Source organism: Clarias gariepinus, chromosome 8 (assembly GCF_024256425.1).
Source record: "Clarias gariepinus isolate MV-2021 ecotype Netherlands chromosome 8, CGAR_prim_01v2, whole genome shotgun sequence".
Classification (NCBI taxonomy): Eukaryota; Metazoa; Chordata; class Actinopteri; order Siluriformes; family Clariidae; genus Clarias; species Clarias gariepinus.
Window position 1 is genome coordinate 37,933,229 of NC_071107.1, and position 19,272 is coordinate 37,952,500.

Consider the following 19,272-nt stretch of genomic DNA (forward strand, 5'->3'; position numbering starts at 1 on the left):
ACTGCTTTGATTGAAGACACACACAGTGTATGTGTTTATCTCTACACACTGAGTGACTCTGAGAGGAAGCTGGCCTGAGAGCTGAGCTGCTGGGACTCACATTTAAACTTCAGTCTTTCAGTCACACAGAAACATCTTTTAGAGAGACTTTTGTGAGAAGTGATTCTGTAAACCGGACGTTATATATATATATATATACATTTTAAAAGAAAAAATGTTGTATTTATTGATTGTAACTGACCGCTCACAGCACACCTACAGTACCTTCACTTCATTAACCCTTTAGGAGACACTCGAGTCTCACCAGTGTGTGTGCATGATGTGTAACAGAACTGACTGATTTTAAACCTGGAGACAAAAATCAAGTAGAACCGATTCAGTGCCGTTGTTGCTGTAGGTGTATGTGATGATGATGATAATGATGATGGTGATGATGATGATGGTGATGATGATGTGGTGTGGTGTGTGTTTGATCTTCTCTCCTACTGTAACCCTGACTGTGGTGTAATGCCGGTGTTGGTTTTCTCCTCCAGCAGCAGACACAGAGCACTGAGAGAAGATCCTCCTGCATGAATCTCCTAGTACTCTGTGTTTTCCTCTTGTGGATGTAGAGCCTGAGAAGCATCAGAAGAAAATCAGAAGAGCATCTCTGAATATACTTCCTCCTGATATGAGTCATGTGGACAAATGTGAAGTATTTGTGCAGAACATGGTATTGTGCTTTAGCATCCATTCAGGAAGCTCTGTATCCTGCTCAGGGTGGTGGAGGACCTGGAGACTGTCTCAGTAACACTGGACACAAGGCAGTAGGACGAATCCAGGAGCTTTATTGTAGCCAGGCTGCCTACAGTATGTGCATGTACTGGACAGTTGAAGGACCCTTTAGAACCCAGAGGAACTCATTGATGAAAGACAAACACTCAAGCTCAGGATCAAACCCAGTTTAATTTCAATCTTCTTACAATGATTTAGTGTGTGTTACTTTACTGAATAAGTTGTTGATGATGAAGAAATGTTTGGTAGATTGCATGATGGTGCTCCTGATCAGACCTGTGTGTGTGTGTGTGTTAGGATATCTTTATATACTTAATATTTTAAATAATCTATATTTTGCCAAACAGCTCTTATAAAAAATATTCTAGAATTGTATAAGTATTAGTGGGTAAGAGTGAGTGAGATTTCTTACACACCTCTGGTCCTGCTCTCTTACACTTGTTAATTTTTATATTAAATTTAACTTTATTTAATGTTTATTTAATTATGTAGAGAGAATTCTATTTTATTGATTCACAATATAAAAACAGAAAAATCATCTTACAGTAAATTTCAGTTCTTTGTCCTGCAGCAGTCAAGGAGGTAATAACATTCTAACACTTTTATAAACACACTTTATAAACACAATAAATTATACACACAATAAACATTATAACTGTAACATGAACACATGTTTATAATCTGACTGCAAATAAAACCCAAGTTCTCCAGAATTGTTTTTATTTTTAGACCCTGAGGGCATTAAAAGACTGTTTGGGCATCGTGAATATATTAATGATGCTAAAGATTATAACAGTAATAATAATAGTAATTATGTTATGAAGCGGGTCAATCGAGGGGCAGAACTACGAGAAAACACTCTGTACTGTTCAGCACCAGCAGATCCGCAGGCGGCAAACCCTGCCGAGTTCTGAACAGGCAGGGCCACGGACATCTACATCGACACGCAGTTGCCAGGCGCCGGCAAGTGGGGACGCGCTGCACCTGGTGGCGGGCGTGTCTATTTAAGGGCCCTGACACATGCGAACATTAGGTAACACCCGGTGTGGTATCAGGCCCAAGACAAAGACAAAGAAAAAGCATGTGACAGGACCGAGGCAAATAATCCAGCCAACATCTTCATAAACAGCCGGCGGCACACGCTCAGTTAAAGTTAAAGTTAAGGCCAGAGAAGACCAGAGTCTATTTTTAGTTTTCAGAGCCCCGTTCAGTTTCAAGGAGACGGTGAAGCTCTGTTAGTTTTGGGTTTTCATTTTTTAGTTTTAGCTTCTTCACTGTAAAAAATTTCTGTAAATTTACATAGAAATTTAACAAAAAAATGCTGTTTTAATGAAATATCAGTAGGTTGCCGTTTTTTACAGTGCATTGTGGGAAGACTTGCTCACTTCAGGTTAGTAGTCGAACAACAACAGTATGTCACTGTTATTTAACGGTATTATATCATATTTTTTTTATTTGTGCGACGTGTATTATCACCACGAGGTAATTAGAGTGCACCTTTATCTATGTTTGTCATATCTTTAAAAATATTACAGAGGGTTTTTTATAATTATTTCTAAAGTATTTCTAAAAATAACATTATAAAAACATGTGGGTAACGGATCAATTAAAACAGAGACCATCGTAGCTGGGTGCCACGGACGGATGCCGAAAGTGTGTTTAGGCTACACACAGAAAACAAAAATCTGGCGCGACACGAAGCTGCGGAACTTCCATACTGCATTACATTTTCCATCGTGTTGCTAACAGGTAAGAGTTCGCTTTTATTCAAACTGCAAGGTTAGTTGTCTGGGAAGATATGAATATTATATGATTTTGTCAGGGCTTGCATAATTTGTTAGCTATGTTAGCACTCCAAGGATAATAGTTTATAACATAATCTGTACACTCCTTTAAGGTCCAAGTAATACTCAAGGGCGGTGGATGAAACAATGGATGATCAGCTTGGAGGGCAGAATAATCTGTGAGGGTGTGCAACCAACCTTTCTGTCTGGACTTGCTGCTTTGTTTTCACTGTATTACATCTTTAACCTGCAATATCAAGAGGAAGCAGCATCCACATTGGAATTCCTTCAAAGGTAAATTTATTTTTATCTTACAATAATATGGTAATAATAGTATTTTAAAAAGTAAAGTTAAAGTTTCTGGGTCTTTAAAGGTTTAAGCTGTAAGTTTGGTAACACTTCATAACATTAGCTAATGTATTAAATAACAAGCTTTACAGTACTGTGTAAATCTTTTAAATCTTGTTTTATTATTAAAGTTTTAAGACTTTTAAGTTTGATGACAGAAAGTCTTCCCTTATTATTTTTTTAGACGATTTGTTGGAATAAATCCGGAAAAAGGGACCAAGGCTGCAAAAGGAAAAGTGACATCTAAAAAGACTGGGAAAACTGTTCAAAAGAAGACCATGACAGTCAATCTGAAAGTGTCAAATCTTTTAAAAAGATTGAAGGACTTTGAGTGGCACTTTATTTAAAATGTTTTTTGTTTTACAGTGGTTTGTATATACTGTTATTTATTTTTTTTTTTTGTATTCTACTTTTTATATCCAGAAAGGGCTTGTGTTTGATAAAGCCTTGTGTTGATTTATTTATTTTCATTATTTTTTTTCGGAAGCTTGATTTGAAGCTTGTTTATTATTTAATGTCAAGTTGAGGCATTTTGAAATTGTGTTTGTTTTCTTAAGCCATCTTTGTATTTCTCCATGTTATGGGTGCTTATTTGTTGCACCATAGTTTATGCACTCAAAAATATGATGGCTTGCATTTTTCACATTTCTTTTTGGCACAACAAACAGCTTAACAATTAATGTAATGTTAAATGGAAATAAAGAAGGACTAAAACAGTAAATTGGCATTATTTATTTTGTTTTCCACAAATATAAAATGCAGGGTATAATAGCATTTGCAATTTAGAATAATTGGGCTGTGATTAAAATGTATATTAACAGCTATATACTGCTAAATAACAGTTGTATGCTGTAGCTAACAAAACAGTATCTTGCTAACAGTGCAATGCTGGCAACCACAGCTGCCAGTAGATTACCGTTTTTTTACAGCACAGTACTTTGTGAAAGGAAAAAGACACCAAACAGTAGACACTTTAAAACTGAAACATATCAAATATAAAATCTTTAAAGTTTTAGTGAAAAGGAGATTGCTTTAAAGAATAAAACAGAATAAAAATAATAATTTACTGAAACACACAAGGTGTTGGACTGATATAATGAGAGTATCGCCCGGTCTAATGCTCAGAGTCATCACGTGTCCTGTGTTTCAGTCACAATGCAGTAATAAACCAGTGTGAAAGAATAGCTGACTGACGGAAACACTTACCTGATCTTTTATTGATACTCGTGATGATAATGGAGGTAAAGGCAAACCATGAGCAGGTCCTCATCTGATAGAGGATCAGCAGAGACACATCAATAACACTTCTTAAAATTAATGTTCAGTATATCAGATTACTGTCTAAATCATTTTTGCTCAGTTTTACACAAAAGAGAAGGAATATAACCACTAAAATGTAGTTTCACTTTGTTTCCACACACTACAGTAATACAGAGAGAGGAAGTTAGAGAGAGACATTATAGTTTCCTTATTTACATTATTTATAATTTATAAGTTATAGATGTTTTTCAGGCTTTATATAAAATGTAAGTCTATATGCATTTCAATGTTTAGAGTAATTTAATGTTAGTAAAATCTTTCACAAACAGGAAGTTCATTTATTCCATTTATTGATTTTTGAAAGAAAAAAAACTCATATATATATATAAAATGAAGATACACAATGTAAAAACAGAAGTCCCGTACACATGTGAGGAGTTCATTAAAGGAGCCAGTCTTTAGATTCAAGGTTCAAAGAACTTTATTAATCCCAGAGGGAAATTGCTTTGTCTTGGTCAAACAGTTGCATTGATTATTTTCCCGGAAGAAAGGAAAAATAGACTAGACGAGAAAAAAATTCAATTCAAGAAATAAAATTAAAAGAAAAATACAATAAATAGAAGTAAAAATAGAATTAAATATAGCGCACAGTTACATATTGCACTGAAAATAATTAATAGTTGTGGGAACAGTAGTCATAAAGTATTAGGAACATTACAGTTCCTGAAGTGTAAAAATAACCCTCAAAACATCTGGATTAAAAGCACTAGGATTACTCTGTGTGTGTGTGTGTGTGTGTGTGTGTGTGTGTGTGTGTGTGTGTGTAAATATTAATTCACAAAGCTTGGTCTGGTTTTTACATTTCTTTTATTAAAATTAAAGTTATTTTCCTCTCTGATCCGTCTGTGTCATAAACACTGTGTACATTATTTATCTTTCTTGTCTTTTTAGGATGAGTAGGGGTGTGTGATAGTGTTTAATGGTGTGTGATAGTGTTTAATGGTATGTAATGGTATGTGCTGGTGTGTGATAGTGTTTGATGGTATGTGCTGGTGTGTGATGGTTTTAATGGTATTTAATGGTATGTGTTGGTGTGTGATGGTTTTAATGGTATTTAATGGTGTATTCTGGTATGTAATAGTGTTTAATGGTATTTAATGGTGTGTGATGGTGGTCTTATTCTCCTCTTCACTAGTAGCAGGTTGACTTTCATTCTCTGTCTCTTGTGGGGAGAAATCAGGAGGACTAATCAGAGATCGTCTTCTTCTTCTTCTCTCCGTCATCTGATGTTCTTCTTGTGTATCTGGAGGATCTTCTGAGTGTTTAGGATCCTCAGGCTTTTCTCCCTGACCCGTGCTGAAGGTGAGTGATCTGTGATGCCCCATCTGTACAGAGAGGAGGAACACCACGTCACAGCACTGTTACATCAGTAGATAAAACTGTGTGGATGTGCAGCGCTCACTGCTCTTTAAATATAAAGATTCTTTACACTCACACTGTACAGGATTAAAACACAGCTTTGGGTTAAAGAACAAATGATTTCTGAGTTATGCCACCTGCAGGCGAAAACAGGTAAAGACAAATTTAAGGTTTACAGATTTCTTCAAATGAAACACTAATTCTGATTGACAGAATATTAACATAAGGGGTGTGGTCTATGTTTTAGGGTCGGCACTGCTCAAGGAAACACATGATTGTAGAAATAATACCACCAGCCCACTAACAGACCATACTGTATATAATTTAAACACAATATAAAATATTATATTTAAACCAAAGAGACACAGACAGGGTGATGTGCATGCTTCTGCCCTACAATGGGTTGGCACCACATGGAGGCGTCCCTGCCCTGTGCCCTGGAACATGTCCCGGTCCCCCAGGATCCACACACACACACACACATACATATATATATATATATTAGTATATATGAAACAATTATAGGAAAAGAAATATGTAAACATCCTTAATGTTTTTATTAGTGTTAGAGTGCAATAAAATCATTTTCACATTGATGGTATGAAATGATTCTCTGGTTCTCTGTGAAAGCAGAAATGCTAAAAGAGCCCATGAGAAGGTTCTTTAGAGAACAAAGCCTGGTTCCTCTGTAACTCCTCTGCAAGTCAAAGTGCCTTTTATTCCAAACACGTGCAGTACTACAGAACACAGTGAAACGTCCTCCAGGACCAACATGCTGTTTAAAACACAAGTGCAGTGTGTGTGTGTGTGTGCAGACAGTGCCAAATCCTGATCAGAATAAACCAGCATCACGATACTGCACTGAATATAAACGTGCCGAGTGTAAACACTCCATACTGCCGCTATAACACAGATCAGTGTAGTACAGGAGTATTAGTGCTTTAGGGACTCTGCTCTAACTGCTCTAACGTTTCTATTAGGACTAAAAGTCTTAGTCTAAGAGCATTGGAGTGTGTTAGAGTTAGTGGGGAAAGTGACACACACTGACCTTAGCATGGATCACTCCACACTCATCCTGCAGCTTCATCAGCTCTACACACTCCGCCATTATACTCAATTCAGTGAAAAACCTCAGACGCCTGAGAGACTTCAGACTGCCCTCTAAGGTGCTCAGAAAGTTCTACTCCTGCACCATAGAGAGCATCCTGACGGGAAACATCTCAACCTGGTTTGGGAACAGCACCATGCAGGACAGACGAGCTCTACAGAGGGTGGTGAGATCAGCTGAGCGCATCATCCACACCGAGCTCCCTGACCTGCACTCGATCTACAGCAGGCGGTGCTGGACCAAGGCCAGGAAGATGGTGAAGGACCTCAGACACCCCAACAATGGACTGTTCACTCTGTTGTGGTCAGGAAAGCGATTCCGCTCCCTGAAGACCAACACAGAGAGACTGAGGAGGAGCTTCTTCCCGCAGGTGATACGGTCTCTTAATCACACCACCACACAGGACTAAACATCCTTTTTTACACACTGCACTTTATGGACATTATATATTTGGACATTCACGCACGTTTGCACTCATTCTGGACATTTCTATTCATTTCATTTTACACACTGAATATTTTCATATTTGTACAGACATTATTGTATATTTGTACAGTTTTTATATCCTATATTTTGTTGTTCTAGTTTTCTCTGCAGCTAAAGTTTTTCTATATTTTACTCTTTTTTTTATTCCATTCCCTAATTTATTTCTTATTGATTATTTTGATTTTAAGGTAGTTTAATCATTTCACTGCATGACGCACTGTGTGTGTGTGTGTGTGTGTGAGAGAGAGAGAGAGTGTGTGTGTGACGAATATAATCAGAGTGTGTGACTTACTGTAAATCTTACTGCAGAGAGGAAGAGCAGGAGAGGATGATGATGATGATGATGATGATGAAAGAGAAGTAGAGATGTTCGAACTTCAGGAGTCCACGGCGGTGTGTTTACACACTAACACACTAACACAGGAACTGAATTAGATTCTCCGCGCGCTCGCTGCTGATTGGCCAATGACGAGTCACATGTGGAGAAGGGAAGATATAAATGTAACACACACACACACACACTATAAATTATATTTTTTTTATCTAACTCTACCTTTACACTTATCACACACACACACACACACACACACATTCCGACACTTTATGTTGACTTTATTACAGGTTATACAATTAGTTTATTCCCTCAGGGCCATTTTAATAATGTTTATTATTTTGTTGTTGTTGTTGTTGTTGTTGTTTTCAGATTGCTGTTTCAACTGTGTTTGCTGTGTGTGAGTTCTGGGTGAACACTTACGTATGGAACCAAAATACTCTCATTAATAATTCACACAAAAGACATGATGCGCACGTGCGTCTCCCAATGTACATGAATGTGAAAATCTCTGGATTTGTGTGTGTGTGTGTGTGTGAGAGAGAGAGAGAGACTTTGGTGGGACCAATGTGGGTCATTCGTGCTCCTCTCCCCTCCCTCTCAAACATGACACCGGCTGATGATTGGCTGTTCTGCCTTAAGTCCCGCCTCTCTCGGTGTGTTAGATTTATCGGTCAGCTCGTGCAGAGGGGGCGGGGACTTATGGTTATTTACATCTCCGTTTTCCAGCTACTCTGAATGTTTATGCTTTTTAGGTTTTTAAATAAGCTTGATATATGTTTGGGAAGATGTTCTGTTTATGTTTTGTTGACATGTCGAATGTGTTCTGTATTATATTTAGTTTTTTAGACTAATGGTAATTACTAATTGGGATAGTGTAACTGGGCTAAACTCGGTTATGTCTGTGGCATCAGTGCATAAAGTAACTGTGATGAAGAAGGCGGGAAACTGATGAGGAGGAACAAACTGACAATCTTAAGCAATGTATTTATGGGTTTATTACCAGTACAATTGATTTAGATATTTTGAGCACTGTTTGTTTATTAGCTGACCTGCCTGTTGTGTTTGATTGGATCTGTTGAGGAGAAAAAAGTGAGAAATAATGTCAGTTTTAGTTTTTATTATTTATATTATTATACTTTTGTTTATATTATTATTGTTTAGAAAAAGCTTTTTGTGAGGACTTTTTTTGTTTTATATATTTATTGCTTACTTGCTTATCTGCAGTCCCAGTCCAGTCGGACCCATGTAGCGGTCCCAGTCCAGTCAGACCCATGTAGCAGTCCCAGTCCCAGTCCAGTCAGACCCATGTAGCAGTCGCAGTCCTTTCAGACCCATGTAGCAGTCCCAGTCCAGTCAGACCCATGTAGCAGTCCCAGTCCCAGTCCTGTCGGACCCATGTAGCAGTCCCAGTCCTTTCAGACCCATGTAGCAGTCCCAGTCCAGTCGGACCCATGTAGCAGTCCCAGTCCAGTCGGACCCATGTAGCAGTCCCAGTCCTGTCAGACCCATGTATCAGTCCCAGTCCTGTCGGACCCTTGTAGCAGTCCCAGTCCTGTCAGACCCATGTATCAGTCCCAGTCCTGTCGGACCCTTGTAGCAGTCCCAGTCCTGTCAGACCCATGTATCAGTCCCAGTCCTGTCAGACCCATGTAGCAGTCCCAGTCCCAGTCCTGTCAGACCCATGTAGCAGTCCCAGTCCTTTCAGACCCATGTAGCAGTCCCAGTCCAGTCGGACCCATGTATCAGTCCCAGTCCAGTCAGACCCATGTAGCAGTCCCAGTCCAGTCAGACCCATGTAGCAGTCCCAGTCCAGTCAGACCCATGTAGCAGTCCCAGTCCCAGTCCTGTCGGACCCATGTAGCAGTCCCAGTCCTTTCAGACCCATGTAGCAGTCCCAGTCCTGTCAGACCCATGTAGCAGTCCCAGTCCTGTCAGACCCATGTATCAGTCCCAGTCCTGTCAGACCCATGTATCAGTCCCAGTCCTGTCAGACCCATGTATCAGTCCCAGTCCTGTCAGACCCATGTATCAGTCCCAGTCCTGTCGGACCCTTGTAGCAGTCCCAGTCCTGTCAGACCCATGTAGCAGTCCCAGTCCAGTCGGACCCATGTAGCAGTCCCAGTCCTTTCAGACCCATGTAGCAGTCCCAGTCCAGTCGGACCCATGTAGCAGTCCCAGTCCAGTCGGACCCATGTAGCAGTCCCAGTCCAGTCGGACCCATGTAGCAGTCCCAGTCCTGTCAGACCCATGTAGCGGTCCCAGTCCAGTCGGACCCATGTAGCAGTCCCAGTCCAGTCGGACCCATGTAGCAGTCCCAGTCCAGTCAGACCCATGTAGCAGTCCCAGTCCTGTCAGACCCATGTATCAGTCCCAGTCCTGTCAGACCCATGTAGCGGTCCCAGTCCAGTCGGACCCATGTAGCGGTCCCAGTCCAGTCGGACCCATGTAGCAGTCCCAGTCCAGTCGGACCCATGTAGCGGTCCCAGTCCAGTCGGACCCATGTAGCAGTCCCAGTCCTGTCAGACCCATGCCACTATCAAGCTTCCCTCTGTCCTTTTGTCACACAGTATCATAAAGATGCAGAAAAGTAAGATGCAGGAGAAGATTGACACCTTTTTCAAGAGAAATCCTGTAAGTGAAGTTGAGAGATGAAAGTTGATAAATGTTGACATTAAACAACAGTAGCCTATTACCATTAGTGCTGTTTGCATTTATTTCATTGTATTACTTTTCAATATTCACTGACCCAAACTCGCCTCAGCAGTGTTGCTGTGTGCCGTGTACATAAAGACAAGCTGGACAGGGGAAACAGAGAAAAGGTTGCTGAGCAGTTTGTCTCTTGTAAGGAGAGCAGAAAGAGCACTTTTGGTTCTTTTAAATGAGAGATATAGTTGGTCATATATTATTTGGTCAGTTGTTGTTGTTGATTGCATTTATATATGTACATAATTGTTTATATTTTTGTTCTGAATATACAGTATGTTGTTTGTATGAAATGTTGTCTGTATATTTCCATTGTCCATTGTTGGGATGGCTGAGGTCCTTCACTATCTTCCTGGCCTTGGTCCAGAAGTTTTACCAACTCAAACCAAAAACAGGATGCACATGTAAGTTATTTCTTTATATCATAATGTTTCATTAATAAACTTCTTTTTTTTTGTATGTTGTGAGGAGAATTCAGGAGGATCTTCTGGAAATTCTGGATCATCTTGATCTTGTGGATCTTCAGGCCCTTCAGGATCTTCTCCTCAACTAGTGTTGGAGGTGACTGGGCTGTGACTGACTGGGCTGTGACTGACTGGTCTGTGCCCATCTCTTTACATTCTACAACAGTAGTAGAAAAACAAGAATGTGATGTGTAAAGTGATAAAAGGTTTATTTAATAAAATCCAATAAAAATATTTAATTGTGAAATATTTAATAATTAAACTGAGTGAGATTGAGATTGAGAGACCCTAGTCTGTAACATACGTGTGGAAACTGGTTAGCTAATGAATAAGTGTGTGTGTGTGTGTGTGTGTGTGTGTGTGTTTGTGTGTTTGTGTAAGAGAGAGAGAGAGAGAGAGAGTCACTTTATCTTTGATTAAATGTCTACTCTTTTATTTTATATACATTTATTTATTACTTTCTCTGTACAATTCTGTTGTTGTTGTTTTCGTTGTTAACTCTCCAGTCCTGTTGTTTTCTTGTGCATTATATCTGCTTTGGCAATATGAATGTAAATATTTATAATGCCAATAAAACACCCTTAAGTCTTGAATCTTGAGAGAGAGTTATGTCTCTCTCTTTCCAAAAGGGGGCAGTGTTTATTTAACATTGACTGCAGTGAAAATAACTTTGTAACACTGACACACACATTATTCATGCGCACACACATTATATATACAGTATAGTATATGAAAGTGAGTACATGCATACACACTTCAGGAAAAGAAACACTTGTTGGGGATATTGTGAGAGACTTAGTGGATGTCATACATACGGTGTTTGTTTGACTTCAGACATTTTTGGGAAAGGAAGGTTTATTTTGTGTTTTCCATGTAATGGTCTCGTTGTGTACAGATGTGCCTTATACTGGGCCCAATCCCAAAAGACAACCTTTTTCAATGTGGCATCAATTTTAACATTCTGCGGGTATAAAAAGCTGGTATTGTCAGTAAGTCATTCCAAGTTCATCATTCTAACAGCCATGAACACACGATGTCACTTAACGGACGAGCGGCGCCACCTGGCCATGGCGCTTGGTGTGTCTCAAAGTGTCATCAGCAGACTTGCATCAAGACACAGAACTACTTGTAGAGTTCATGACAGACCAAGGAGTGGAGCTCCACAAGGGACAGACCACAACGATGACCAGTACCTAAGGACCTATGCACTCAGACATCGATATGCAACTGCCACACAGCTGCAGGCCCGTTTATGAGATGCGAGGGGTACTAGGGTTTCCAGACGAACCATTCGCAACCGACTCCACCGCTTTGGCTCGAATGCCAGACGACCGTTGCAGGCAACTCCAGTGACACCAAGACGCGATGTTCACCGTGAACGTTTGCAGTGGGCACAAGACCATGTGACCTGGACAATGCAGCAATGGTCTACCGTCCTGTTCACTGATGAGTGTCGGCTCAGCGTTGCTGGAGAAGGTGAGGTGAGGGTGAGCGAAACGCTGAGGGCAACATGATCCCCAGGGTTTGCTTTGGTGGAGGAGGTGCAACAGTCTGGGCAGGCATCACCAGTCAGCGCAAAACAGATTTGGTTATTGTACATGGCTCAGTCACTGCACGTTCTTACCTCAGAGACACCAACACCATCCCCCAATTCCACCAGCACACCCCCAACTTTCTGTTCATGGATAATAATGCTCCACCACATCGTGGCAGAATGGTCACAGCTCGACTTCAGGAAGTTGGAGTGCCTCATATGGTCTGGCCATCAATGTCCCCTGACCTGAACCCCATAGAGCACGTCTGGGACCAGTTGAAGCAGAGACTGCATGATCGTACTCCACCCCCACATGACCTAGCAGAACTGCATGTAGCACTTGTGGAAGAGTGGAACGTATTGCCTCAGAACATCATGAGGCTAGTGAGGAGCATGAGATGTCACTGTCAAGCTGTCGTTCCGGCAAATGGTGGAAACACCCGCTACTGACATTGTCAATTTTAGAAATGTAGTAGTCTAGCTATATCTAGATAGAAAGATAGATAGATAGATAGATAGATAGATAGATAGATAGACAGACAGCTACCTAGAGGAGATTGTTCCTCTGGCACCAGTTCTCCAGATTTCCAATCTCCTTCTAAACGTCAGCAAGACAAAGGAGTTGATAGTGGACTTTAGCACAAAGCAGGAGAAGAACTACCAGACCCCCATCATCAACAGGAGCCCAGTGAAGAGAGTGGACAGCTTCCGATACCTCGGTGTTCACATCATGCCCTGTCATGGTCCTGTCACATCAACACCGTGGTGAAAAAGGCCCGGCAGTGTCTCTACCACCTCAGACACCTAAGAGATTTCAGACTGCCCTACAAGGTACTCAGGAAGTTCTACTCCTGCACCATAGAGAGCATCCTGACGGGAAACATCATGACTTGGTTCGGGAACAGCACCATGCAGGACAGACATGCTCTACACTTTCCACTTACACTTTCCACTTACACTTTCGGCACACTTTCCTATTACCATCTCAGGGAGTTTTTCCTTGCCACTGTCGCTGTTGTCAGCATAAATAGCGCTATACAAATAAAATTGAATTGAATACAGAGGGTGGTGAGACCAGCAGAGCGCCTCATCCGCACCGAGCTTCCTGACCTGCACTCGATTTACAGCAGGCGGTGCTGGACCAAGGCCAGGAAGATCGTGAAGGACCTCAACCACCCCAACAATGAACTGTTCTCTCTGTTACGATCAGAAAAACGATTCCGCTCCCTAAAGACCAACACAGAGAGACTGAGGAGAAGCTTCTTCCCACAGGCGCTACGGTCTCTTAATCAGTACACCACACAGTACTGATCCATTTGCACATCCACACATGTTTCTTTTCTTGCACTCACTCTGGACATTCTTTGACACTAGTGGTCACCGCACACCTGCACATTCATGGACATCCTTGATGCACAAAGTCACTTTAAATTCTTTCAGGCATATTTGCACACACAACTTCATTCCATACAAAAAGTCCATAATTCAATATTTTCTATATTTTACAGCTGGGTTTCTCTTATATTTTTCATATATTGTATATTTTGTAATGTACAAATATTTTATTCTTTCTTAGTTAAATTTACTTCTATTTTCTTTTTCATATTTATTTTCTAATTTCATATTTATTTTCTAATTTTATTTTAAGGTCATGGACAGTCGTCTAAGCATTTCACTGCATACCGTACTGTGTATGTGACAAATAAAATTTGAATTTAAAATTTCAATTTGAGTTTATCGTAGCTGAACTGCATTCCTGTGGTGTGTATTTAGACCATAGGAGGAAATAACCTACAGTTAAACTTGCACACACACACACACACAGGAAAAGCAAGTGAAGCTTTATGTAGACACCACCCCGGCCTCAGGGTCTCCCCCCAGCGTTACCCACTGTACCACCCCTCATTACCCCCCACCCCACACACACACACACACACACACTCCTCTCCCTCCATCCAGTGTACAGATAACTCTACCATCTTTACATCTCAAATGCATTTATTTTACACAGTTCAGATAGACAATGCTGCTAGTCATGACGGAAAGAATCTCAGCCCTGCTTACACACACACACACACACACACACACAAAGAAAGTAAAAGTAAGTCATCAGACGTCACGTGTTACACCCAGGAACGCTGGATCTGATTACCTGCACACACACACACACACGTTATTCACCAGATTGTGTTGTGATTAAACCTTGAGACAGCGCACTGCTACTGCTATTACTGATCTAGAAAGATACTGATAGTAATTATTTATTTCTTGTACACTTTATATCAACTATAATGTAAAACACAAATTATATGTATTGATAATAAATAATAATTATAATAATTATTATTATTTTTATTATCATTCAGCGCCTCCTTACTTTCCTTGTGCGTCATTTTCGGGAAGTGCGCGTGCACGCGCGGCATGTGTGCGCGCTCTCGTGGAGCGCGCGAGTCCTCTGACAAGAGAAGCACGAGCGCAGGAACAGAAGACAACAGCTGAAAAACAAACAAACAAAACAAAACAACAGCAGGACAGAGCGGGTCGTCGTGACCGCGGACTGACACACCGGAGCCGGAGCGGATGGCCCCGAGCCCCGAGCGGTTAGTCGGAGCATGTGAGCGGACTAACACTCCGGGGGAAGATGCCACACAGCCGCGCGGAGAGCGGGGACACGCGCGCTGAACAGAACCGTGCCCGCGCGGAGCGGCGCTCGCGGACTGCACCGAGGCCCCAGCTGTGCCCGCTGCTGCCAGATGTGCCGTTAGCTTAGCATAATCACACAGAGACCGTACAGGATACAGCGTGTTATATAGCACTGCGCGCGTGACTGTGTGTGACTGTCACTTGATTCACACACACTCTCACACTTATTCTGACTGGAAACGCAAAATTAGATTAGCATAACCGCTAGGCACTTAGTTTGGCTAATCACCGCTAGCCAATTAGCATAACCGCAGGCATCTGGTGTGTGTGTGTGTGTGTGTGTGAGAGAGAGAGAGAGAGAGAGAGAGAGACTAGCTGGCTAATCACAGTTAGCTAGCCGGACAATTCTTCAGAATCCGTTTAGCGGCACCATGTTCACACACCGCGAGCTAATCACAGTTAGCCAGTGAAGCTAATCGGCTAAAAGTCAGTCAGAGCGGAGACTTCTCTGAGGGAAACTCTGTAAACTTCAAAGGCTTTCATTTATTAAACTAGTTAAAGTCATATCCAGGTCGTGCCGCTAGTTAGTTAGTTAGTTAGTTAGGTAGTTAGTAAGTTAGGCAGTGGTTAGCCCCATTGAGCGGTGTGTGTGTGAGAGAGAGAGAGAGAGCGGGCTGCCCTGAGCGCGCAGGCCGATGAGGAGAGCCCGAACCCCGGCTCGGGCCACGGCGTCGCTCCGCAGGCATGCAGCAGCCCGGATACGACTTCTCCAGCGAGGAGAACAGCTCGAAGTGGAGAGGCCTGTTCGTGCAGGCACTCAGGAAGGTCAGGGTCACTCACACACACACACACACACAGTGTTCATCATTACTGTATGTTTATATGAGTTTTACTGCTAACAGCGAAATGGCACAGCAGTGTGTAGTAGACTTTTTTCCTCCTTGGTGTGTGTGTGTGTGTGTGTGTTCCAGGTCTCTGTACACCGACTGTCTCATCACACACTGCTTTACTTTTTCTTCACCTATTTTCAGCTTTAAAAACATAATAAACTCTTTTTTTCCCCCATAAACCCCAAAGTCTGTACACACACCACTATGTCTGTGTTATAAATCTTAGTAGCGCTGTAATAGAGCATCAGTCACACACACACACACACACACACACACACACACACACACCGCACAGCCAGATGATACACTCACAATGTGATAATCTCACACACACACACACAGTGTACTAATCACACACAGCGTATGTGAGTGTTTTCAGCACTGCAGTGATGTGTCTGTGTGTGTATCTGTGTGTGTGTTCCTCCTTAGTGCTGTGCATTAAAAGGTCAAGAACACAGAATGATCCGCACACATCACACACAGATGAGTCTAACACACGGTCTGGTCTAATCTATACCTTCTCACCCTCACACTCGGATTAGATGCGTGACGCGCGCCCGCTCCTGACTCTCACCCGGCCGTCTCTGCCCCAGGGTCGGGGGGCGGGGGGCGGGGGGCACAGCTTCGTGCTTCACACTCGGAGTTCACGGTTCACAAGTCATGAGCGTGGTGCTAAACGTCTGATCCACACACAACACGGGATCGGACTGAGGGAGCACCCCAGACGTGTGTGTGTGCGTGTCTGTGTGTGTGTTTTACTTGCTTTAGTATGCTTAATGCTATGGAATTTATTCCACCTTTTTCAAAAGTTTTGATTCATTTGCATTCAGGTGAATCTCACAGCAGGTGTGTGTGTGTGTGTGTGTGTGTGTTTTCCCACATGCCGTAACAAGTTTCTGTTTTTATACAAGCTCATGTGTTAAAACGAGCTGAGACAGTGACGTCAATGCAGACCTGACTCACTGTGTGTGTGTGTGTGTGTGTGTGTGTGTTTGACTCGCACAGGGGTTTCCTTCTGTTTACTGAAGAGCTGCTAGTATACCAGTTGCCATGGAAACGCAGCGAGCGAGAGAGAGAGAGAGAGAGAGAGAGAGATGAAACTGAGAGTATTAGTCATGATGTGTTGAGCAGGTGCTTGTGTGTGTGTGTGTGTGTGTCGAGCGGTGTCAGAATAAACACCCATGAGCACTGTAAACAAATCTGCTCTAATGATGTGAAAGGAATAAACACAAACAGCTCTAACGGGAAATACATTTACTCCAGGGTGACACACCTGATACACTGATGATGTTTCTTTAACCGCACAACCCCGAGTGTGTTGGTGCTGTCTCATCAGGGTGAAGACGCCTCACACTGCAGGTTGTGTGTATTCAGCACCGGTGGTGCGAGTCCGCTGCTGATGTCACAGCGATTACAGCAGCCATAAACGCTCGGTCCCTAAACTGCCCCGCCTCCCACACCCGCCCCGCCTCATTCAGTCTGTCTCTCTGCACACACTCAGAAGAGAGAGACACACTCAAAGCCTGTTGCGTGGTGTGAGTGAGAAACATCAGATCAGTGTGTAAACTCCTCTGTGCTGGAGGTTTAGGTGTGTGTGTGTGTGTGTGTGTGAGAGAGAGAGAGAGAGCTGTGAACTGCAGCTCTCCCTCTGTTACACAGCGCTACACTGTTACACTGGAGACTCCTCCCCCATGCGTTCCTGGGTATAGGCTCCGCCCCCTGCAACTCAGTTCAGGATGGGTGCTGTAGGGAATGAGTGAGAGACGATTAGTTTAATAATAGCCGTTGCTATGGAAACGATGATGTATATCAGAGCCGCTGTTATAGAGGATTAATAAACACCTTCTGACCAGTCATGAGCTGTAACTCATAGTGAACACGCGTGACATTAGGTGTAAGGTACCAGAAATTGTGAAACTGTGTGTGTGTGCGTGTGCGCGCGGGGTTAACACTTTTAGTTCTATGCTGACCTATTATTTGCACTCACACACACACACACAGACACACACAGACATGATAAATCTGTGTATGCAAATGTGTGAGATAAAGTGATAATAAGTGATGTAATGTTAACTGAGTCACATAATGACACGTCACACACACATGCTCACACACACACACTCTCTCTCTCTCACACACACACACACATACATACGCTCAGATTACCAGCAACCTGAACACACACACTCATAACCAACAAACACTGTTTTTCTGCCCTAATATTGCTTTCTTGTATCTTTTTTGTAATCTTTCCTTTTATTATTTTAAAACAACACACACACAATTTTGTTTTTCTTTCTTCTCTCTCTCTCTCTTCCTCTTCTCCCGTTCCACACATTAATATTCTCCTGTCTGCTGCTATCTGTGTGTATCTGTATATGTGTGTGTGTGTGTGTGTGTGTGTGTATCCCCAGTGGAGCATCCATCAGTGCTTAATGGAAGAAAACCTGAAACAGGACACCAGTGCAGAGAGCGATACCCAACTCTTCTCCTTCTGAGTGTGTGTGTGTGTGTGTGTGTGTGTACCACAAATCTCTGTATTAGACCCCTAGACAGCTCAGGATGTCGCTCCGTACTGAAACAACATGGCTGCCACAAGGCTGCAGAATGAGGCTCAGTACAGTGTGTGTTATTTTAACTAATGTGTGTGTGTGTGTGTGTGTGTAGGTGCAGTTACAGGTACACCCGAACCTGTCTGCTAAAGAAGATGCTCTGCAGCACATCGAGGAGCTCATACTGCAGCTGCTCAACATGCTGTGTGTCAGTCAGCCCAGGACTGTCCCTGACGTAGAGGTGCACACACACACACACACACACACACACACACACTGAGGCTATCCAGATGAGCTGATCAGTCTGTTAATGCAGTTCATTATAAAGTGTTTAACATAATAACTTTCTCAATCTGAGTGTTACACATGCGAGTTTGTGTCACAATACACTCACACACACACACACACACTGAGGAACAATGCAACCGCACAACACACACACACACACACACACACACACTCCTGTGACATGTCACCATTGGTGTTGCAGAGTTTTATAGATTTCAGCACAGTTGTGACACTGACCGTGAGCCAGAGAGTGTGTGGAGTGTGTGGAGGCCCCAACACACTCCACACAGTGTGGGCGGGGGGTGTGCTGTACACTAGAAGTACAGTACACACACACACACCTGCCACCAAGTGAGGGTCCGTGAGTGACCACCTGTCTACCAACGTCTCTACTCTTTGGCAACACGAGTGTAAATAATTGTCACACCAATAAAGTAGCTTGAGAGAGAGAGAGAGAGACTCTGATCACTTCTCAGTCTGTTCAGTTCTGTAGTCATTCTGTTTCTTCTTTTGTGGTGTTCTTCCTCCTCCTCCTCCTCCCTGGGTTCTCAGGAGCGGATCCAGAAGACGTTCCCGTACCCCATAGATAAGTGGGCCATGGCCGACGCCCAGTCAGCTATAGAGAAACGCAAGCGCAGGAACCCTCTCCTACTTCCTGTGGACAAGATCCATCCTTTACTGAAGG

General features: G+C 42.5%; 1 protein-coding gene across 1 annotated transcript in view; it reads left to right on the forward strand.

Moving 5' to 3' along the window:
• Positions 1-15,506: 15,506 nt before the first annotated feature.
• sos2 (son of sevenless homolog 2 (Drosophila)) overlaps positions 15,507-19,272 on the forward strand; it is a 16,573-nt gene continuing 12,807 nt past the window's right edge. The window contains exons 1-3 of the mRNA XM_053501637.1: positions 15,507-15,682; positions 18,415-18,540; positions 19,140-19,271. Coding sequence (XP_053357612.1) covers positions 15,602-15,682; positions 18,415-18,540; positions 19,140-19,271 — 339 coding nt within the window. The 5' untranslated portion in view covers positions 15,507-15,601. The remainder of the gene's footprint in view (positions 15,683-18,414; positions 18,541-19,139; position 19,272) is intronic.